The 23,789-nt window shown below is 36.9% G+C and overlaps 1 protein-coding gene across 3 annotated transcripts; it reads left to right on the top strand.

Annotated features, from left to right (window-relative positions):
- The first annotated feature begins 5,083 nt into the window (after positions 1–5,083).
- LOC103702611 (PHD finger protein EHD3-like) lies at positions 5,084–22,590 on the top strand. 3 transcript variants are annotated; one of them, XM_008785104.4, is made up of 7 exons: positions 5,084–5,540; positions 13,675–14,151; positions 18,949–19,182; positions 19,292–19,585; positions 20,687–20,776; positions 21,021–21,065; positions 21,168–22,590. In XM_008785104.4, the coding sequence occupies exons 1-7, from the start codon at positions 5,424–5,426 to the stop codon at positions 22,134–22,136; spliced, it is 2,226 nt and encodes a 741-aa protein (XP_008783326.1). In that variant the 5' UTR covers positions 5,084–5,423; the 3' UTR covers positions 22,137–22,590. The 3 variants fall into 3 exon arrangements, with proteins under 3 accessions (XP_008783326.1, XP_008783327.1, XP_008783325.1); XM_008785103.4 differs by having other exon boundaries at positions 5,085–5,540; positions 18,946–19,182; XM_008785105.4 differs by lacking the exon at positions 20,687–20,776 and having other exon boundaries at positions 18,946–19,182.
- The last annotated feature ends 1,199 nt before the right edge of the window (positions 22,591–23,789 follow it).

The following is a 23,789-nucleotide window of genomic DNA, read 5'->3' on the forward strand; positions in this document are numbered from 1 at the left end:
ACTTTATGGCCCGGTTTACTGCTCTACACGCATATAAATATTTTTTTTCATAAATGCCCTCCTACATATCAAATTTTACATAAATATTTTTTAAAAATTAATATTTATATGCACACTTTCTTAAAATATTTATTTTATTATTCTATTCTTTTTTATTTTTATTTTTTATATGTGCTAATGACATTTAATACCATTAAAAAATTAACGGTTTCAAATTAAAATAATTAAAATATCAAATAAATATGTAAAAAAAATATTTATAAGACAATTGCGATGAGAGACGAAAAAATAATTTCAAAATTTTATTTTATTTTTAATTAAAATAAATATGATTTTTATTAACGGTATTAGAAGAACCGTTATATCAAGGGCATTTGTGCAAAAACAGTATTTTATGAGGGTGCAGAAATAAATATAAATTTGAAGAGGATATTCACACAAAGTTAAATTTTATAAGAGTATTTATGTAAAAAATCCTAAATATTTTTATATATTTATAAATAATTTTTTTGTAGCCCAAATGTAAAAGTAAATACATCTGCAAATATATAAATATAGTATAGGATTTATATATTTAGGCAAAACTATATTTAAGCAAATATATAGTTACTATTTATGCATGGATTTTCAACATGCTGGTGTAGCTAATGGACATTATCCACAATATGACATTTTACTTGGCAACAAGTTTGGTTTGCTTGGCGTACATTTATATCTTAATCTCGATCCAGAATACGCGTATGAGACCGTACCTGATTATGTCCTAATTTTATAGTTGATAATAGGGCAAAGGCATAATTTTGATTGGCTTTTGTTCAATCATTGGGGTAGCTAGTCGGTTCTTTTATATATATCAGAAGAATGTTTGTCCCCATTTATTGCACTAATGATCATGGTGAATATAGTTACCATGAGAGGAAATGAAGGATCATGAAAAAGAGGGTAGATTTGGAGGCTCTCCAACAGAGGCAAAAAGGGGACATAGGAGATGCTGGTATTCCGATGATTTACTATATGTACATCTATTTTATCCTTAATCTTCAATTATACAAAGTAACTTAATTTTCTAATTTTTCAATTCCAAATAACTCCGATAAAATTGCTATTAAAATTTATGTATCTCTAGCTTTAGTTACATTTTTTTTTATGAAGACTTGAAAATATGGTAGATTTTTCTAAATAATAAAATTACTGGTCATTGACTATCAAAAGGCCTACTCTCAAGATTACAATTAAAATTTATACGTTCTCCTTTTAACTGCTAGATGGTTGACTCTTTCGAGCACTGACATCTATTATCTTCGATTAATACTACTTTGATCACTTTTTTATGATGGTTGCCATAGTTTAACTTAGTCTCTAAACCATTCATCTTCACCTTCCACATTCTGATTTCTTAATAGCTACTGCAACTAATCAGGTTTTTACTGTTGTGTTAGGCCGATGACTTCTCATTACAACACGAACTATTGATTTAATACTTAATCTCTCAGGTAGGCAATACTTGCATTCAACCTATGTTCACCATAATTTTTCTTCGAGACTCGGTCTATCTCAAATGACTCACTACTTGACCGACTCAAACCGACGCTCTTGAATCACAACTTGGCCTACCCTAGGTGATGTCACATGGTTATTTGATCGGCCTGCAAACTTAGGGCTCGTTTGATTCGCGAGAAGCATTTTTTCTTTCTATGAATATAATTTCTGAAAAGCAGATTTCTAGGAAGAGAATGCTTAGGAAAGTACTTTTGGCATGTTTGGTTGACCATGGAAAAGTGACATATTTCCAAAATGCTTATATTTGGTTGACCATCCACATTCCTGAGAAAGTTATGTATAATTCCTATTATACTCTTAATAAAAATTAGGTCTTTAATGCCTCTTTAATACTTCTTTAATGTTGAAGGGCCTTTTTGGGAAAAAATAAAAATGGAGTGATTTCCGCCTCATGGAAAAGTTACTTTTCCAAGAAATGTGGGAATCATATTCCCATGGGAATGCAACTTTTCTGTTTTTCTCCTTTGAAAACTCCAATCAAACAAGAGGTATCACATTATTTTTCCGTTGACCACATTTTTCCTCCTTCTTTTCCCACGAACCAAACGGGCCTTAGTCATTTCTTCATTTGTCTTTTAACCATCACTTGGCTTTTCTTAAGTCTTGCCACGTAGTATTATTTTAGTCAGTCTTCAAGCCTCTTCTTTTAATCAAGATGTCATGTAAACAGACCCGCTATCTGACACTTTGGATTTAGTTAGCAACCTCTACACTCGATTTGTCGGACCTTAGTACTCGGTTTATCCTTTATTCCTTGGCAAATCCACTTCCATTAACGACAGGGAAGCTTCCCTTATTACGCACTTGGTCGTTATCTAACTGGCTTTTGGACTTCTACTATGGATTAGGATGTGGTGTAATATATTATCTCTACATACATTACAGCTAGTTTAATATAATTAATTTGGATCCTCCTAAAATTGATCAGGATGGGTTGTCCTAAATCCTAATAAGTAGTCAGATTGGATTACAATTGGCAGTTGGGTTAGCATGGCGTGTTTGGAAGGGGAAGAAGCTGCCAAGGGCTCTTTTACGTGGGTGATGAGTACATGCATGGTTCTTTCAAACAACACTTCTTTAACTGACTTTAATTGAGATGCCTTATCTGTTAACATGAAAGTTTTCTATATTCTTGCTCCACATAAGTGTTGGGACCTGAGAAAGTTTCAGGTGTGTTTTCCTTTTGATATTATTAATAAAGTTCTCTCTCTTCTAAATTCTGCTAAGGTTCTAATCATAATAAAGAAGTATTAGTAAATGAAGTGTATGGATCCCCTATGTGGTTCTTATCCCAAATTTAAATCGAGAAGGGATTAATGCATCCATGAGCATGCGATATGCTCGTGAGAGAGAGAGAGTAGTCTCAACTGTCGAGACCATACTGTTAAAATCATTACTTGTCTTAAAAGTTTAAGATACCACGTTAAAATCACCATTTGTCCTAAAAACTTAAGTTGATAGGATGAGATAGATTTATTTATATATTTTAATTTTCTTATACATACAAAGGAGAAATAGGGAAAAAAACTTATATTAGTACACCCATGCATGGAACGATTAATGAGGAATTTTTCTCATGCTTCTCTACTTCCTTCTTCTATTTTTAATCTTTTCAAGATCTCGTTGTATTTTTCAGGAGTAGTGGTTGATGCATTGGAAGTATTTATTTAATTTTGAAATATAAATTCTTTGAATTTATTTAAGTTCATGGGGCCTTGCAAAGTCCATCTTGATTTTTTTATATATATTTTTTCGGAAACTTTTTATATTTGTTGCCCTTATTACTTTTTATATGCTAATTGAAGTGAATATATTTTAATCATCAAATTTGCCTTTTGTTTCTATGGTGGGTGTTTATGGCCGTTCTTTTTTTAAACTTTTGACGTTTTATTATTTTTGTTCTCGCTCCAAATTAAAAAAAAGAGAGAAAGTAAAATTATTTATTTTAAGGAGCTCATAATTTGAAATTAAATAATATCTAGAATTACTTTAAGAATGTATATACAACATTATTAAATGAGAGAGGAGTATGTCATTGTAGATTCCCTCTATCAAAGTTTTGGCTAAAATACCATTGGATCTTCTTTTCATGAAAAAATATAATTAGGAAAATTTAGATATATAATCCACATGTATCTCTCTTATCTGAATTTTCCATGGACATATTAACCTACTTAGACTCTATTAAGATAAAAATTTAGAAAACAAAAATTCATCCTATATCCGCATCTCTGAACCATCAGAGTTTTTTTATCTTTTTAAAAAAAATGGAAACATCGACCATTTGCTTTGACTCTCTTTTTCCCTCTCTCTCTCTCCCTCTCTCTTAATTTTAACATGCATTGCACATATCCTTTTGGTAGTATATAGTAAAATAAAGTTTTGATGGTTTATTAATAAACTTTTATAAATTCAATATTTAGTCCCGAAGGAGGAAACCTCGGCTCTGCCTCTGCTTTAAAGCTTCTCGCCTCTATGGAGGAGGCAGTTTGTTGTAGAATGGATTATAAGTCAAGTCATCATGGCTAGTGTCAACTCTCTATAGGATGATTATCATCTCTCTCCTAGCAAGTCGAAGGATATGCTCTGTGTTAGCTTATTAAACCTTCGTAACAATTTTGAACTTAACATGATTAATTTGGGTTTGCATTATAATTAGATCCATTGACATCCTAGTTTAGATCATGTTAGAATGCCATTAGGGAGGCATGATGCAGTGACCCAAGACTTGTATTCTACTTAGACCCAATACGTGTATGAGTTATGGGTCTAAAGGTAGACTCATATGTTCATATCTAGGTTTAGATCTACTAAATAAATCATCCTACTTGAACCCAATCATATGTACATTGATTTGATTTTCATTGACCCTATTCAACTTGGTACTAAATGTTGATCCATGCCCTGTAGTTCTCCCAAGGAATACTATAAACTTTAAACATACATCCCTCGCATTTTATATAAAATTATAATTATTATCTAAATTTATATTATTATAAATAATTTTGAGGGTATAAAAGAAAATGATTTTTTGAAATAATGGTATCTGCTCGAGACTCGAACTCAGGCTCGGGCTTGATCCGTGCTCGATTCAACTTAGACCTCGACTTAATCTAATCCAGATCCAATTCTTCAATCATAGGGTATGGATTGAAAGTAGACTTTGTCTTCGATCGGGTTGGGTCTGAATTAGGCAATAGCTGGACCAAACCTAACCTAATTGCACCCTCCTTGGATACCCACTTGAGCCATAACAAAATTTATACCGCTTAAATGATATATTTCTCCAAATAACCTCACTGCCCGAGAAATGGTGGCCCAATTTTAAAATTTAGGCTGGCAACCAGCAATGGGAGCAAGAAATTCCCTACATACAAACCCCTTAACGCTACCCTTCTACCCCTATCCCTCTACTAGGCCTATCCCTAAGAATGACAACGAAAGGAGCGCAGATATCTAAAAACCAGGAGTGCTTTTATCAGGGTGGTGTCAGGCGCCCCTTGATCTATGAGACTCGGCCTGTCTCCGTTCTTACCGTCCGCGACCCCAAAGTGACCCACATTCGCCCCTCCCTTCCCCAAATTCAAAACTACCCCATCCTCGAAAGCTAGGGTTTTGTTTCCCCCTTCTCCTCTCCAACTTCTAATTCTTGATCTTTGGCTTCCCAAGATCCGATCTTTATTCCTCCTCCGCCCGCCTGTAAACCCCGTTGCTTGAGTTCTCCCCAAAATTTGTTCGTTAGAGGTTTCTTGGGTCGTTTCTTGCGGTGTCGGGCCCTGGATCTGGTTTTTGTTGTCTTCTCCATGGCCTGGGCTTCGGTGGAACCCTAACTCGGGATTGTGGGGCGAATTTTTAGTTGGAAAATGGCCGTCGAAGAGAGGAAATGTAATGGTTTTGTGAAGCTGGAGGACTCGTCTGGTGAGGGTTTGATCACGTACAAGAGGAGGAAGCGTGCTAGGTCAAGTTCAGATGCTGGCCAGGTAAGGGAGTTCTGTTGTTTTCGTGCAACTTTTATACTAAAGATTGGATCTTTTTAACTTTACGGTCTTGAAAATCGGTAATTTCGTAGAATTTGGATTGGGGTTCAGAGTAGTAGTTTTACTCTCTTTGAGATCTGGTTCTCTGGTTTGCTTTAGTTACTCGCGCTCTGCAGGGATGTGGTAGTCATTCGAACGCTGTAATATTTTTTAGCTGTACAATTGAACTTTAAACTCAATGATCTTGTCAAGATTACTTTTTGACGCAACAAATTGGAAAGAGAAGGGAAAAAAGGGATGAAAATTTATGTCTCCAATAAGAAGCGATCATAGGCTGGTTTTCTGAGGAAGGGGAAATCACTTTGTATGTGAAGAGTAGTTGATTTTGAAGCTTTCACATTGCAGTTGATGTAATTGTGCTGAACTGACATTTTTGTGGAACCCTAGTAGGTATTTAGGAGCCACATGGCAGCTCAGTAGCCATATGAACTCAGTACTGCATATGCATTGTATCTTATGACTTTCAATCCCAAGATGATGAAAATTAAGATGAAATCTTACTTAGTTGGAATTCTTCTTTGTTCTTGGTTTATAGAAACCTATAAGAACATGCAAAATCATCTTCTTAAAAGCATACCCATCCTTGAGATGCAAATTTGGTATCATTCATATGAAAATGCTATCTGGGTCAGCCTAGTGGACATGACATTCATCTCGTTTGACGGTAATGACTTGATAAATTCCAAGGCAAAATGTTAAATCTTATGTTGATTTTTATTAAGCATTTCCTGTGATATGCTTCAGGACTTGGTAAATCTCAGTTTATGAAAATGCTGTTTATATAGAGCAGGGATGTACCTCAGTGTTATCTCCAATACAAGAATAAGTTTTTTTTTCTGTGATCATGTAATTGCCAATATCATTTGTCATGGGTTATTACCAACTTTGAAATTGAGTGGCACGCATCCACCTTCTCTACCTTGTTTATCAAGCCATATTTTTACTTGACTGACATTGATTAAGGTGCCAGGTTTCATTTTCTACTGCATTGAGTCTCATTTTTCTTAAAAATATATAATGTGTTACATCTCCAGGCGATTAGAACGTGCCTTATTGAAAAACTTTTCATTTGCTCAATGACATATACAAAGGCGTGCTACCATATTCCTAGGTTCCTTATTGTCACGTTAGCTTTCTTTTATGGGGTCTAGGAGATGTAACTCCTTTTTGGTACTAAACAGCTTTATGTTGTAGCTCGCTGAACCATGACATGTATTGAATGGATCATCAATTAAAACACCCTTTGGATACTCAATGGTTCTATGTCATAGCTCACTGCACCATGATAGGTATTAAATGGATCATCAGCTGAGGTTAATACATGTCCTTTGCTCTCTTTATTGTGGGGAATGTACATTTCCTTTGTTTTTTGAGAATTTTGTTCTCTTGTCCGAATCAATTAGATTGCTTCTCTATGAAGGCTGGCAAATAATGACTTGACTCGTCAATCCGACCGATATCCGACCTGCCATAAGAAGGTTTGATTTGGGATAAACATGTTTGGGTCGTAAATAGGTCGACCCATTTTGTCTTGTTTATTAAATGAGATGGGTTTAGGTTCTAGGTTTGTAACCTGTTTAACCCATTTAACCCATTTAATATTATTCAGGTTGGATTGGGTTGAACATGTTTAATCGAACCTGCTTACTTGTTTAAGTTATATAATGGACAGAATTGGTGCTCGTGCTCGATCCCAACTGCCTTGATTTGACCCATGTACACTTTTTCTTAAAGCTTGGTTTCTGGATCCTTCTTCCATCTTCATCTCTTAGTGTTAGGGTCAAGGCTCTTAGTCGACTTCAATTATTTTTTTCAAAATAAAAAAAGTGCCCCCTCTTCGGGACTCTTCTTTTTAGGGGAATAGGGGTGGAGCCCCTCGTACGGCTTCTTGGTCCTCCACGGCCCCTCCCCCCGCCAGCCTTTCTCTTCCACCCTCTCTCTCCCTCTCCCTACCTTTCCCTCTCTCTCTCCTTTTCTCTCAGTTCTCCCTACCCCCGCCCTCATTGCTATATCGGTATGGGCCCAACATGGAACGTCACAAGGGTGTGTCGAACCATGCCATCGAGCAAGTAGTTCGGGTCTCGGTACCGGCACATCAATCATTGGTTAGGGTTTTCTTGTGTGATGCAGGGCAATGGCCGTCCCTATTTGCTGCCTGTAGCAGTGGTAGCTTTGAATCTCTCCCTGCTTGCAAGTTAGTGGCCCTTCTCCTCCTCTCTCCATGGCCACTTCTTCTTCTTCTTGGTTTCTTGTTTCCTCTTGGGTTTAGACGACGGTGACGGGCTTCGACACTAGATAGGTGATTCATGGAGTTGGCGTTGAGAACCAGCAAAGGCTTTGATGACGACGAGTCCGGCAAAAAGGAGGGCTCCTCCTCGAATAAAGGTCATCTTTCTTTTTCTTTTTTGTTTTAAATTTTTTTGATTCTTTCCTTTTTTGTCTAGCGTCACCCTCTCCGTTGTCATCAATCTTGGCCTCATCCTCTTTGTCATCAATCTCGACCCCACCCTTTCTATCGTCGTTGATTGTGGTCTCACTCTCTCTATTGCTGTCAATCTCAATGCCGTTGACCTTGGAGGCACCCTCTTAATTGGTATGTCTCTCTCTCTCTCTCTTCCCCCTTCCTCCCTCCCCTTCCTCTTCCCACTTTGTCCTCCCTCAATTCTGCTATGAAACCCTCCGGCATCACCACTAGTGGCCCATCCTCCTCAGGCGCTAAGCTTGTAGCTAGGGTTTTGGGTTTCTCTTCTCCCGCCAAGAGATCGATTTTTTGCCTCGAAGGGGTTCCGTCAACCTTAAAGGTCTAATCGCTGGCAGTGGTGGCCGAGGGTTGGAGAAATTTCCTTTAAAAATACTAAATTTTCTTTTCCTAAGAAAATTTCTTGTTGAATTATTTTATTCTTAACAGCACCATTAAATGCTGTTTTGTGTTGCCATTATTTTTCTGCTGTTTACTGTTTCGCTGATCACACACTTTTGGATTCCACTTCGAACATCAGTGCGGATGCTAAACAAGTTAAACTTGTTATACCGCTAAATAGGTTGACCTAACCTGTTTATGAAACAGGTTAAGTAGGTCGGGTCAGGTTACCTACGTATTTCGTTTCAAATCTTAACCTATTTAATAAACATGTCAGGTTCAAGTCTAGGATTTTCTGACCCGACTTGCATCCGACCCAACCCGTATATGACTTGATATGACACGATTGCTACCCATATCTTTTATTTTTTATTCTTTTTTAAGCTTTAAGAATCATTTTGCAAGCTTTATCCATTTCCTATGTATGTGATAAAATGAGTTGGTTCTGATTGATGGGCATTTATACACTAGATATCTATTGTTGATCACTTTTTTATGCTCCAAGGACCATTTTGCTAGCTTCATCCATTTCCTGTGGATGTGATAAAATGAGCTGGTCCTAATTTATGTGCTTTTATACACTAGATATCGAATTGTTGATCACCCAGTGGGCTTTAAGTTTGATGGGCTTCATGCATGCAAGAATTGCTGGCTCGAGAATTTTTACAATGGCTTGTTTTTCCGCAATGTCGGTTGACAAATATGGGGATGTGATGCATTTAAGAATGCCTATTATGTACCAAAAAAAAGGAATGCCTATTAGATTTAGGATTTTGTCTGTATTTGGGCTTTATAATTCAGCTGTCTTTCCAGAGTTAACTTGCCCATTTTGAAGTTAACTTTTAGTCCTTCAAGTTTTATGTCTTTGTCATTATGGTGGTGTGGAAAAGGGAATTTTTAGAATTTTCTTTCCAGCTGTTTGGATGGTAGGAAGCTAAAAACCTACGGAGGAGTTTTCCAGATTTGAAGGAGTTTTGGACTTTGCATTTCCTGTCCGTTGATTATTTTCTTTCAATTCCAGATATTTCTGAACAATCATACAGAACCTTAGCAGAAAAGCTGGAAATCTCTGCCAGAAAATCTGAATATTTATACATTGATCCTATGAAGCTTCATTTGATCATTGTCTGCGCATTTTCTTTCCTGTAAATGTTCTTTAGACATGGTGAAGGTAATCTTAACACCTCAGAAGTAGCAAAAAGGCATAAAGCTTGTTATTTCACATTGCAAGGTGGTTAGATTGGCACATATTTTTTTCCTACATCCCCTTACGTATAGAGAACTCAATCCTAATACTATATAGGTATTAAAGGGGCATAAGGCCTGTCTTCTCATATTATTTGAGATTTTGCTTTTCTTCATATGGTTGATAACAGAACAGTCAAGGCTCCATGCCATGTATCATCACTGCAGTGCCAGTCCCAAGCTCTGTAAGAAAGGATGGTCGATGTTAAGTTCAGACCTAGAAATAAATTCTAATTCAATATGATGGCATACATGTTATCAGCAAAATAATTATCATCTACAAGCTCAGGAAGAAAAGGATAGTTTATTCTAAGTTGAGACCGAGAAATGAATTCTAATTCAATATGATGGTGTAATCATTATTCTAACATATTTGTATCATAGGGTGCTGTAGAAGGAAAATGAAATGAAGATAATATAATTACTATAACACTTAATGAAGTTATTCTCTTTAATTGTTTCATGGAAGCAGCTTTAATGCATGAAGGGCTTGTCTGAGCCACTAAGTAGGATAAAAAAGTGATGGAGATTGGGGAGGCTACAAACATGAATGGGGGAGAGGGGGGAGGGTAGTGCATATAGAAACTGTTTAAGCCTATAAAATAAAATTATTAGCCATAGACCACAGCATGGACTAAGATAGCAAATGGTCCCCTTTGCCCCAAGGGTCCTGGGCTTGTCATGGTTTAGAGTAATACTTTAACTGACAGGACAGCTGTAATCCCCAAAACAGGCTTTAATTATCTGGTGCCATTTGTGGCTGATTTTGACCTTGTCCATGGGATGTTGAACATGATCCCAATTGTTTGCGTCTTTTGGAGCTTAAGTTTCTAAGCTATTATTGCTTTCCACATAGGTTACAGGGTTGCCTCATAATATGGTCAAGGCTTTGCAAGAGTAAAAGGCTGTAAAGATCATAGATGCTAATTCTAAAGAAGTCCCTATTGGCTTGCTTATGATGTAGCATTTCTGATAGCATATTGCGTTTGGGCCAGTAAGGCAATTAGATAACCATTATCTCTGAAGAACATGGCAAAAAAAGATGAATACTGTGCATGAGAAGTCAGCAGATCAGCAAACCTTAGGACTAGCAAAAGGTAGAGGTGGCCTTAGGGTATGCTTGGGGACAATGAAATTGGACTTGAATCAAGGTGGTCATCCAGGAGGCAGGGTGGATTCAAGAATCGGTGTGGAGCCAAGAGATGGATGGGACTCAAAAAAGCAGTTAGGGGTCAATATGGAAGAAAGCAGGATTAGGACATCTACGAACTGGATGCCAATTTGGGCTAGATGTGGATGCCAACTATCATGTTATGTCAGAAATCATATCTTAAGTTGTTTTACTGATTGATGTTAGACTTGACTCATTATGACAACCTGATAGGCCATAGAAGTCTGTTGGTGGGCAGGAAAATGTCGAGCTCTTGGTAATCCATGTAATAGGAAAAAGAGATGTTAGATTCTAATTATGATCAAGTAAGTTTGAGGAGGATGCATAAGCTCTAATAGGGCTTGTTAGGATCTTAATGAATATGAGGAATGAAAGTAGATTTGGGTGACTATTGAGCAGGTAAAAGGCACTTAAACCAAAAGGAACATCTTGAGGCAAAAGAGGGCCAAACAATTTACAAAGAAACTTCACTAGGCCACATTGTATTGGCATAGTGGTCCCATATGATTCAAAAAAAAAAAAACAAAATAAGGACTATAGGGCACTAATCATAAATAGATTCTTGTTGACTAGCATTGGTAGATGGGGATTTTTAGTAGGAAAGGTCCTTTCTTTCCTGATTCTCGAAAGGAATAAAAGAGTTTCCAAGGCCACTTGGACAAGGTGAAGTTTTTTATTTTTTATTTTTTATTTTTAACCCTTATGGAAATTGCACTAAGAGCTAAAAGCTGCAGACAATATAATGTGGTAGACAAACATGGAAAATATTGTGTATATTTTAAGATTAAATTTTGATTTGCCATAGGATTTTAAAGGCAATGCCCTTAATTGGTAAAATATGTCAACTTTTAACCATAGTCAATGAACAGGTTGTCCACTTGTAGTGACCATCTATCTAGTGGGAAACCAAAGAGAGTTTTTGTTGTATAAAGGATAATTAAGCGGTCATATTCAATACGAAGAATCGATGATTTTGTCTCGTGTGAGGCCGTTGAAACTGTTACAAAGGGCTCATGAAAATGATTTTGTGCTTTGATTCCTTGACCTTGGGGAGTAAGTTGGTATTATGGTGAAATGCAATAAAACCACTAATTAATCAGCAATAGACACTTAACATTCCTCTCACTAATATTTAAGCTTAGTCTATAATACAATTACTTAGTCCATTATATAACATACCTAAATTCCATAAGAGCTTTTTTCCTGTCCTCCTCCTCCTCTCTCTCTCTGTGCGTGCGCGCATGTTCTGGGCCTGGTGTGGCTTGGGTTTAAAGTGACTCAAATTGGTTTTTAAACCATGCATCAATATATGAATGATTTCTTTACGCTGTTCTGTTTTTTTTTTTTGAAACCAAGCAATTCAAGATTAAGTCTCATAAACCCCTTCTTTATTTGAAAATTTGTAGAAGCTATATCTACTTGTGTTTTTCCAGAATCCATATAAATATTCTGATGTGTACGTTGATAAATTAGTTTGTATGATTCTGCTGAAATATCTTTTAATATTTTCAATTTTTGGCAATGATATACAATTGTTCCACTATCATTCCAAAATTTGCAGCGCATATAACCTTTTCTTTTTTTTTGGGGGGGGGGTTGGTTGCTAAAAACTTTGGTCTTTATTTTTTTTTGATTGAAGTTGTTTAATAAGAAAATTCATTTGCTTCTTATATCTTTATGTATCACAAGAAATTTTATTTAAACTTAGGGTCTATTTGGCATCGCTTTTATTTGTTATTTTTATTTTTAAAATAAAATCATAGAAATCGAGATAAAAACATGTTTGGTGCTATTATTGTTATTTTCTATGTTTCAAAAATTATTTTCGTTATTTCTAAAAAAAATTAAAGTCAGAAGTCTTACTTCACTATTTTCAAAAATATGAAACTTATCTTTTACCACTACGACCAACACCACCACCATTGCCGCCATTGTTGTCACTATTGTCGTTGTCTCCACCATTATTGCCATGACCTTGGTCATCATCCGAACCGGATGGTACGAGGCATACCGTACCGTACCAATTTGGTACCGGTACTCGGTATGAATGGCGTACTGACACTCAGTAAATCAAAAAAATTTTGTACCGTATCTTTCCGATGCTGTGTTAGTGTGGCACCAGTACAGAGTCCCGTACCGAGACGACGAACTTTGATTGTCATCATCATTGTTGTCGTTGTTTCCACCACCACTGTTGTTGCCAGTGCTGCCATTGTCTCCATCATTTGCCATAATCGTTGTCGCCATGTCACTGCCACAACCATTGCCGCCATGTCACTGCCACAACCATTGCCGCCAGCACCCCCACCGCTGCTTCCAGTACCATGAGCTTTGCCACACCTCCACCATCATGGCCGCTGCCACCACATCGTAGGTGCCCCCACCACCATTATTGTTTCCACCACCATTGCGGCCTCCATTATCTATGCCACCACTGTCACCGCCTCGGCCATCATCATCATGTTTATGTTTTTTAAAAAAATAACTATACCAAACATGTTTATATTGTCAAAAAAATCTACAAATAGAATTAAAAAAAATAGAAATAGAATAGAAAAAAATAATTATCTATTTTGAAAATAAGAAAAATGGAAATGATGCCAAGTGCCACTTTAGTTTTTGATCTATTTTAGTTAAATTATAGTGTCAAACTTTGTTCTTGCATATTCTTCACAATCTAATTAGTAGAAAAATGTATACAATACACATGTGATGTTTATGTTTTGAATATCATGTCTACGTCCTTATCTTAGTTTTTGGTTTGTCTGTGTGTTCAATTGATGATGTGTGTGGATTTGTAGGTTTCCCACATGCCTTTGCATAAAGGAAAAATTAGGGATATTGGGTGGGAGCATGGAGTGATAGTTGATGGAAATAGGTTTCACTGGAAATGCAATTGGTGTGGCTTGGTTAGATATGGTGGTGGGGTGTCTAGGCTTAAGCAACATATTGCTGGTACTTGTCATGTTCAAAAATGCCAAAAGGTTCCAGAAGACGTTGCAAAAAACATGATGAACCATCTGATAACAAAGCAAAAGGACAGAAGGATGAAGATAGCTGCACGCAAGGGTATTGATAAGATGAAGTCCAAGTTTCATCGTGAAGATGATTTAGTTGGTAAGGATAATGTAAAAGTTGACCTAGATATGAAGGGGAGGAATGCCAGCCAACTATCTGAGAGAGCCACTAAACAATATGGGGTTGCTAGTCAGCGGTCCAGGACTGCTACTCAACGATCAAGGACAACTGCTCAGCTCTTTAATATTGGCATGGCTAAGGTATCTAATGCTATTGTTGGTGGATCCTTTTAAATTCATACCCATGATCCATGCTTGATATAATTGTATGAGATGAGATATTTATATGTTGTATTTCATGTTGTTCTGGTTATAGTTGTTAGCTTCAACTTGTAAATTTCAGATGTTTTGAGGTTTAAGATTTGTTTGAAAGACCCAAACACATCTTTCATAATGCTCATGACATTTCTTTTTATAATAAATTTATTTAAAAACATTGTTAACTGAGAAGAAGATACCTACAACATAGATAAATGTGTTATCTGTGAATTTGCTTCTTTCCATTTCAATACAAGCTAATTCGACATAATGCCATATGGTATGCACTCTCACTTTATGGATTGGATCATATCCATTTATAAGATGATCCACAATGCTAAAAATTTACTACATATATACATAAACATCAATCATTCTAATTCTCACTCCCTTGTATTGATCTTTGATTTTTCCTTTGTTTTCTTCCTATTTCACACTGTTGATAATTTGTTCTTTTCTTATTATAAAGTTATTCATCGTACCCAAAGTTAAATGAAAAATGGATGTGAGTTATGATTCACATTGCCACTCTTTTTTTGGTGTACAAATTACCATTCCTTTATTAAAATAGAAGTGGCTTATTTGTTATAATAATCAGAGGAAAAAGGAAAAATAATTATTAGAGAGTATTAGGTATCGACCTCATATAATAATGCAATAATGACTCTAATTATCATTTGAATTTGACAAGCTGTAGGCATGGACACTGATTAATATGGGATATTGTTCTAAGAAGGTTGCCTTTTATGCAGCATTTTTGTCAGTGTAATCTAATAACTGTATCTGATTGGGTTACATACTTATGACCTGAGTTTCAACTTAATGTTAGTGGCTTAACTTTATGTGGTTTTGTGTGGCTAGGGCTAGCCAGTCTATTGAAATTGATTTCAGTATGAAGAGCAACAAGAATTTTGATTAGGTTGAATATTGGTTGATTAGGTCTGAACTGGTGCAATTTGGACATGAGTAAGAATAGAAGTTGTCTTGGATTCGGTACCTAAACCTACACCCTATTTTTAAATTAAGTGAACGGAATTGGATTCAACATGGTTTACATGACCCACCTAGGCATGGCTGACAGTTTAAAAAAAAATTCAAATTTCGGGGTGTACCTCGTAAAAAATAAGTCTGAGTAGAAACCCCAAGCAAATTCTTAAGACCCTTTTTGGTTGCGTGATAACTGTGACCTATGGCTGGGCTATCTTGCTGACCCTCCAAAGAGGTTGCTTTTTGAGAGGTTGAATTTATTCAATGGCCAAGAGGCCAGATAGCTCAGTTAGTTCCATCCTACCAAAAAAGTGGGATGTAGTTAATTTGCAGAGTTCTCTTCTCTCTCTTTTTCACGCTCTTTTCTCACCTTATCTTACTAACCCCGTAACTTCAACCAAACATTACTTTTTTACTAACTCAAAATTAAGGGAATCTTGGGGGATTTGTGAGAGCTAGGGTTAGCTGAGTGGGGCTTGCTATCCTGCAACTAAACAGGGTCTACATAACCTGGTTGAATATTAGTCTCTGTTGAATTAGCTTGCACCTAGGTCATCACTAAAACTTAACTTGTGCTATTACCATTATGTTTGACCATTATTAGATAATAAACTTGGAAAGAGGGGGGACTGTGGTTTCTGTCTATTACTTGGAGTGGGAAAAGTGATGTACATATGACATAGAAAGAATAGGGGTCGGTTCCCTTGGCTCTTTGGTGTTTTTATAGGCCTTCTAGTGTAATGTTATAACTTGAGAAAAATGTGAATGATATGGGTCGCCCATAATACCACATTTTATTGCATTATATCCCATTCCCTGTTATATGTAGTTGTAGCTTCAGGGAAATGTATTCCCACTCAGAATTAGAAAATGGATTTGATTCATCCTCTTCAGAATGGGGAACATGTAGAAGTTGTAAATAGGAAGTAAGGGAAACAAGAAAGGAAATTCATGCATTACTTATGAGGGAAACTGATAAGAAACAACTACAGATTTATTTCTTATTAGTTCCTTCATGGTTTCTCTGTGGTTTCCCATTTGTTTTCATTTGTCCTCATCTGTTTTGGCATATCATTTTACATTTGTTGCTCTGTGTACTTTTTTTTAAACCATCCTTTGCCTTGGACATCATTTTCACATATGGGAGATACATCATTTCTTGGACATCATTTTCGCACAAAGGAGGTTGATAATCTCTATAATGGAATAAATTTCTGTAGGACAAAACATGTTGTCAATCTTTGTAGGAAAATTGTCTTCTTGGACCAAGGCTATAGGTACTTCTAACACATCCTGATTTGAGGATGGTTACAAATCAGGAGATTGATTGGAGGATGCTGGACATATTCGAAAACCAATTGGCTACTTGATTTATCTGGTATTTCATTGCCAACCTTTTTTGTGTTTTTGGTCAATGCAGATAGCTTTTCATGCATACTTCCAGAAAATGTTGTCTTGATGCCACAGTCCACACTTATTAGTATTTTGAGAGTGGCTCTAGTTCAAGGCATGCTTCTCATAGAAATGGTCTTGAATTGATTTATTCTGCTATAAAAATTGGCAGGCTCTTAGACATGAGCAACTAGATTTTACTGAATTGTCAGTGGCGCGATAGTTACATGTTAGAGTAATAAGCAAATTGCAATGTTTGTTTGTGGCCTAGAAGAAAAATGTTTTGCCTTGGCATAAGTTATCGCTAAAAGCCATTCCTATTAGGCATGGTCTCTCTTGCAAAAGGAAATTGCTTTAATATGAGTCAAAAAATTCTATATATGATAATTATCATTATACTACAATATTACCTAGCAAGGTTTGCCGGACTGGTATCAAGACTCGTATAGACCGACGACTGGTTTGGTACTGTATGGGTTCGCATCGTACTGTGCCAAAGCGTACAATAACAAGGAGAGGGAGGGGAGAGGAGAAGAGGGAGGGAGAGAGAGGGAGGGGAGAGGGAGAGAAAACGCTAACCTAACCCTAAACCCTAGGAGAACCTGTGGTCTAGAGAGAAGGGGGAGAAAGAGGGACAGGGAGAGGGGGGAGAGGGTGAGGCAACCTGGGTTTGATTGTGATTGAGGGTATCGAATTAGCCATTGGCATCAATCGAGGAGAGCATCGGTGTCGGCATCATTGGTGGAGCCTTCGGTCAGGTACTATGGAGCTTTGAAACTCCGATCATGGTGGAATCGGGGGTGGGCTCATGCGTTCGAACCTCTTGGTTCTTGATTGGTTCTATTCTGTACAGCTTAAATCATCCGGTTCGGTATGGTTCGGCTAACCTTGGAACCAGGCATATGGGCCTTCATCCATGATCAATTTGAGGGAAATAGCTAATCACATTAATTTTTGGATCTCAAGGTTATGTGGCTGGTGTATTCACCTAGTTAAGGACAATTCTATTTAACCCAAAGTACCTGCATTTGACACTTGGATATAGGTATGAGTATGATATTTGCGTATGGTTCCATAATTTCTTAGAGAAAAGATTGGACATTTAGACACTAACCCGCACCTTGCGCTTATATTAGTATTCACAAGACTGAGCAAGACATATTTGTTCAGATGCTGCTACGAGCTTGGAGGCTTTCCATGCTAGATTTAGAGGAGGGTGTGCCAAATTTATGTGGCATTTGATGTGATTTGGTGTAATACCAATTTTGTTTTATTGTATCAGAGTTATGTATGATTCGGTGCATATTGGCCTTAACAAGCTGGTTGTGGATCCATAACATAGCATATAAATACCTATTAGTGGATGAACTATGTATAAAGACATCATGGTCATTTAGCCACCAACAGGTGGCCACCTTTATTAGGAAGTTCATTGGGATCATTAATAGTTGAACTCTTCACTCCCGTTCTCTTTGTTTTGTTGTTCGATCTAATTTCATTCTTTGGTATCTTTACACATCGTATACTTTTTCCTGAGGGCAGGCTTTGGCGCAAAGACCTAGGTGCCATGGGTTTGAAATACGGAAACAGTCTCTACATATGTTGTGGGTTAAGGCCGTGTATGTCTGACCCTCCCCAGACCCTGCAGTGGTGGGACTTGGGAGCCTTGTGCACAAGAACACTCTTTGATATACTTAATCTTCCAGAATAAATACTCGTGTTTATTCCCTATAGGGGAATAAGTTTAAATTGATATGATTTCTGCAGTACAGCAGCTAATGTCCTTCAAGGCTGTTTAGGGTTGGAAATTGAGCTGTTATCAGCTGTTGCAATGCCTAGTCTTCCAAGATACTAGTTTGGTTGATCTGTGATTTTAATCGTTGTTGTGGCTGCATGATTTATTGGGACACATCTCATTGCCAAAACTTTGTGCTAAAATGATGAATACTTTCTCATGTTTGGTATGTAAATACAGCATATATACAGCTGATAATTAAGAAGTGCTGTGCTTCATCTTTAAAAGAAAAACTTTATATGAAAATTTATGGAAATATAAATGCTTCGTGCAGGGGATACATGGATATATATGGGACCCCTTAATTGGTGCTTAAGAATGGGAGTTTGAAATACATTTTGTGTGGTCCTTCACTCCTTTGTATTTCGCTATGTAGAAACATGCTTAACCTACTAGTAGCTTATTACCGACTGACTTTTACCAAGAGTTAAAAACTTTAATTCCTAATCTAGTTTTCATTCCTATACTTTGTTGTGTGGTGATTGGTCAAATAATTCTGCTGTAATTTTATCTGGACCATTTCATTTCCATTTTAAGCAATATTGTGGTTGGTTGACATGCAGCAGGATATGAATGAAGCGCATGATACAGATTTGTACAGTAGCACCTATGACAAAGATGATCATGCTAGAATAGATAGTCACTGGAGACAAGTACTGGAACACTTGCTGCAGTTGTCAGATATGAGTGAAGGTAGTGGTATTCAAAGCTGCATCCGTGATGCACTCATTTATGGTCCTTCTGGGTTCACGAGGGAATTCAAGAGGGTTGATTCTCCCAGGGACACTACACAACCAAAGGTATTATTGGTTTTATCTTTGGTTTTATCTTGTTTTCTTAGTTATCCTCATATGCTGGAGAGTTTAGATTGAATAGTTTTATAATTGAGTATGCATTCATCGTTACCAGGATAGACCTGAGGGCCATAATGAAGTTAAAAGTCAGTCTCAGATACTGGATGGTTCTACATCAGATGTATCAAAAACTGGGACTTCAGATGTAAATGCCAACACTATAAAGTGCCAAAATGTTTTCCTTGATATTCTTCGTTCAGAGAAATTTGCTTTATTGTGCGATTTACTTTGTATAACCTTGCAAGACGACAAGGGCAAAAGATTTTTCGACTTTAGCTTGATAAATTCAAAGATGAAAAATGGGGACTATGAGAAGTTGCCTGGGTCATTTGATCAAGATATACAACAGGTATTTATTTAATTATTCATTTTGTAGTTAGCGATCTCATAAAAGGTGTCCTTTCTTCGATGTATATTTTGGTGATTTCTATATTAAGTGCTATATTGAGATTTGAGAATTCATTTACATATGCCTTCAGGCTTGCTCTTTTTGAAAACACATTTTTTTGGGAAGTTCACTGCATATTGAGTGCCTTTTGTGGGAACCTTCAATATTGTAAATAAACCAATAACTTGGTTGTTTCTATTCCCAATCTTTGGTTGATGAATGTATGTAAACTTTATTGGTTATCTTGGTGTTTTGTCATCTCTTTTGCATGCCTTTGCTAAAGTTTTGGTTTGTTTGGAATTGGTACATCTAATTCTAGGTCATCATATTGTTTATTTCACTTTGTTTTGTGGTTCAGCAGCATCTGTATACTCTTTGATCTTTCATTTTGAAGTAGCTACATAGAAAAAATCTTGTTACATGACAGCCTTCTCTCTTCTACCAATAAGTTATGGATTCATCAATATAATAGCCATCAGTATTCTGTTTGCTGATGACTAAAACTTCTTGATATGTCAAAACACCCTTTAGTTTTGAAATCCTGAATGCCAATCTTTGGAGGATACCTGATTGTTCAAGATCTAGTCAATGCTATGATATTATAGCTGCTACTTCTTTGCTAAGGTGATTACACAAAAGGAGATGTTGGGATAACACAGTGTTCACTTGCTTGAATTCGTGTGACTTGCAATTGATCTATAGAGTACTCTTATTGTACATGTTATGATAATATTTTATTACTTTAAGTATGACAATCATTCTTTTGGGTGGAATAATATGTTATTTTCTGGCACCAAGGTTGAATCTTATGGAACTAATTTGTATCTGTTTTGGGATATGGTTGATTGTGTAGAACACACTGGTTTTGTTTCTCTCTCTTTCTCTCTCTCGCTCTTTCTTTGTCTTTTTTTTGATACATCTGATTTATCTGGTTCAATTGGACCTTAAATTCGGAAGTCCCTGGTTCAACAGGGAAACTCAAATTACCATGTAATTGTTTGAATTAGTTATAGGGATTCATTAGAGATTTGCTGAATAAATATCTCAGGCCTTGTACCGCAGGTGTGGGATAAGTTTCAAAAAATTGGCCAAGAAATGGTTCTTCTAGCAACTGGTCTTTCAAACGTATCACGGGTATCCTACCAGAAGCGGGTATGAGTCATGGACCCTTCATAATGTATACTGCCAATACCACATTGATTCTTTCATGTGCTATGTGGAAAAATAATGGCTTGTTAACATATAATATTTGCCAGTGCTTAAGAAAAAAAGGGGACTTCTTTGTGCTGTCTTTAAGGCTTTTATGTCAAGTAATTTGCTGTTTATATTCGATTTGTGCTTGTGATATTGTGCACTAAACTTGTCGACAAGATTCACTGATCTAAAATGTGTACAGGTTGGACAAAACTTGATTAATGGGGCTAGTGAACATAATCCTGAGGCAAGTGATATTTAATTAAAAATTATGGTTCATACAATGCACTGTCATAATGCTGGTTACTTTTATTGCATTAGCACATTCTCATTTTTCACTCTTTTGCAGGAGACTTGTCGTGTAGTTATTGAACAGAAGAATTCTACTGAATCATACACGACAATACAGTTGATTTCATGTGAGTCAGACCGTTCCACTAAACCAGATCAAACTGAGGCCTCTGGTCTGTACAAAGTTTGCATTTGCAAGAAGTGTGGTACTGATGTGAATGGTGACCGCAGCCTCATCTGTGATGGATGTGAGGCAATGTACCATTACTCTTGCATTGAGCCGGCTGTCGAGGAGATCCCAAGTCGAAGCTGGCACTGTTCTGCCTGTCATACAAACAAGAGGGAACCATCTGAACCTGCCTCGGCCCATACCCAACCAGACAGCTTGCACCAGGACTGTGCAGTCTGTAATCAACTAGAATTTTCGGAAACACAAGAAGAAAATGATAGTGGAAGCGGGACTGTGGTAGCTAATGACTCCAGAGAGAGCTCAGTTTCAAGCATGGAGTCTGACGAGTCACCAGAAATGTCGGGGACTGCTATGTCACGGCTGTGCAAGCTATGTGGAACTTGTGAGGATGAAGATAAGAGATTCCTAATATGTGGTCATGCCCACTGCCCTTACAAGTTCTATCACATCAGATGCCTGAAAACTAGTCAGATAGCTAGCGTAGAACAACAAAACAAGCCTTGTTGGTACTGCCCATCTTGCCTCTGTAGAGCTTGTCTCTGCGATAAAGATGATGACAAGATTGTCTTATGCGATGGTTGTGATGAGGCCTACCATACCTACTGCATGAAACCGCCTCGTACTTCCATTCCCAAGGGCCACTGGTACTGTGTCCCATGCAATGTGACCAGGGCAAAGGAAGGGATGAGAAGGTATGAACAATGGATCTTACAGCAACATAGGAAGAACGATGTCAGGCAAGCTAGTGAGGCCAATAGATCGATGGATTTGCTACTGAGCGCTGCTGAGAAGCTGAGGTCGGAAGAGCAGTTGGTAGCAGAGAACCAAGATAAGTAGATTACCCACACTGGTTGCAGCCTTGTGCTCTGCACCTAAGGATTTTGATTTAGTGACAGCCAAATTAGGAATCTTTTCTGTCTTCCATAGAGATGCTTGGGTCGTTCCTCTTTTCTTTGTAGCTTCAATTAGATGTTAGAACGATTTATCATATAAGAGTTCTGCCAAAGTGGATATTATTCCTCAAATGAGAATCTTAATGCCCGGCATGCCTAATGGCAGGAACTACTAGGGGATAACAAGGGAATTGGAAGAAGCTGTGCGCTATGGATTTTTTCTTAACACAGTCTGATAACAGTGAGAGGATCATATCTCCTTATTCTTTTTTTCCCCTGAAATTTTCTGCTGTTGCAACAAATTGCTGTATCTTTTCTAAAAGATGACACATCACCTTTGTAGTTTCCAGTATAATGTACTGAATTTTCCAGAAGAGATTGTTAGTTTTTTCTACTCAAATGCCTACTTTTTTCACTACAAAATACTACTGCATTTGTCAGTGAAGAATGCTAGCTTTCCTACTCAAATGTCTAATTTTATCTTAAACAGTCTATCTGAAAGCTAGATTATCTTAGTTTGCATATAACCACAGTTGCTTTCATTTGATCAGCATGTAGCTTCAGTTTTAGATAAACTAGTCAATGGATAAACAATTTCAGTTCTCTATTTTTGAGGTAAAAATGAGAGCTGGGAGCCCACAGGGAAAAGAACATTGAAAGAGATTACAGAGGAGGGTTCAACAATTTTGCAACACATTCGATTCTCTGTAAGGATTTTTTGTTGCACAAAATTTCAATCACTAGACCAACGGACAGCTTGCTCAAGGACCCTCCCTTGATAGTGATCTTTCATGCAAATATGATTGTTCCTTTCCTTCAATGAACTCAAACAATCTTGGATATTCTTATAAAGTTTAAGGCTTTAATGTCTCCAAGCCTGAAATGCAGTGCAATAGTTATTTTCGATTACCAAGAAGTAAAATTTCATTTTTCTGCATGCATGGGTACTGTTGTTGGCATCTGTGCTGCATGTGTTATAATGCATGGATGGCTGTGGACTTCTGAGTAGATATTTTTTTTTCCTAATTTTCTTTTTGCGATGATAGATATACTGGATTTTGGTTAATGCAACTTTGCTTCTTCCTTTATAAGAGATTATAAGTGAACCAAGATGGTGTATGCATTAAAGGAGTATTCTAAATCTGTGCAAGGTGAGGACATGCAAAAAATGAGGAAGCATGGAGACACTTATAATATCAGTTTTCTTTCATGTTCACATATAATTTCAATATATTTGCCAATATATGCCCTTAATAGCATCATATGTATTCCATACAATCATATTTAGTCAAGCTAAACTAAGAATATCTTGTGCACTGAGCGTCGCCCAAGTGGTCAAACCCTTCTATCTAACAAACAGTGATTCTGGGTTTGAATCCTAGGTGGTGCATGTCCAAGCATTAGGACCCTGATAATCTCTAGTGCTCATTCATATATTTGCAATGTTTTTCAACTCGACAGTTAAAAGATAGTACTACAATGCAGAATTTTCCAATGTTCAGAAATTCTTATATTGCGATTAATGTGGTTAGTTAAGAATTATCATGTAAAAGATCTCACTTAGAAATTAAGATTTATAAGTAGTAATTTCTGAGCA

Source organism: Phoenix dactylifera, chromosome 1 (genome assembly GCF_009389715.1).
Source record: "Phoenix dactylifera cultivar Barhee BC4 chromosome 1, palm_55x_up_171113_PBpolish2nd_filt_p, whole genome shotgun sequence".
Classification (NCBI taxonomy): domain Eukaryota; kingdom Viridiplantae; phylum Streptophyta; class Magnoliopsida; order Arecales; family Arecaceae; genus Phoenix; species Phoenix dactylifera.

What these genes read in the sequence shown, in the direction of transcription:
- LOC103702611 (XM_008785103.4), top strand. Translation starts at nt 5,424, where the DNA reads ATGGCCGTCGAAGAGAGGAAATGTAATGGTTTTGTGAAGCTGGAGGAC. An exon ending in CAAGTTCAGATGCTGGCCAG is followed by an intron (nt 5,541 to 13,674) that starts GTAAGGGAGTTC and finishes GTGGATTTGTAG; the next exon opens with GTTTCCCACATGCCTTTGCA. An exon ending in TTGATCAAGATATACAACAG is followed by an intron (nt 19,586 to 20,686) that starts GTATTTATTTAA and finishes CTTGTACCGCAG; the next exon opens with GTGTGGGATAAGTTTCAAAA.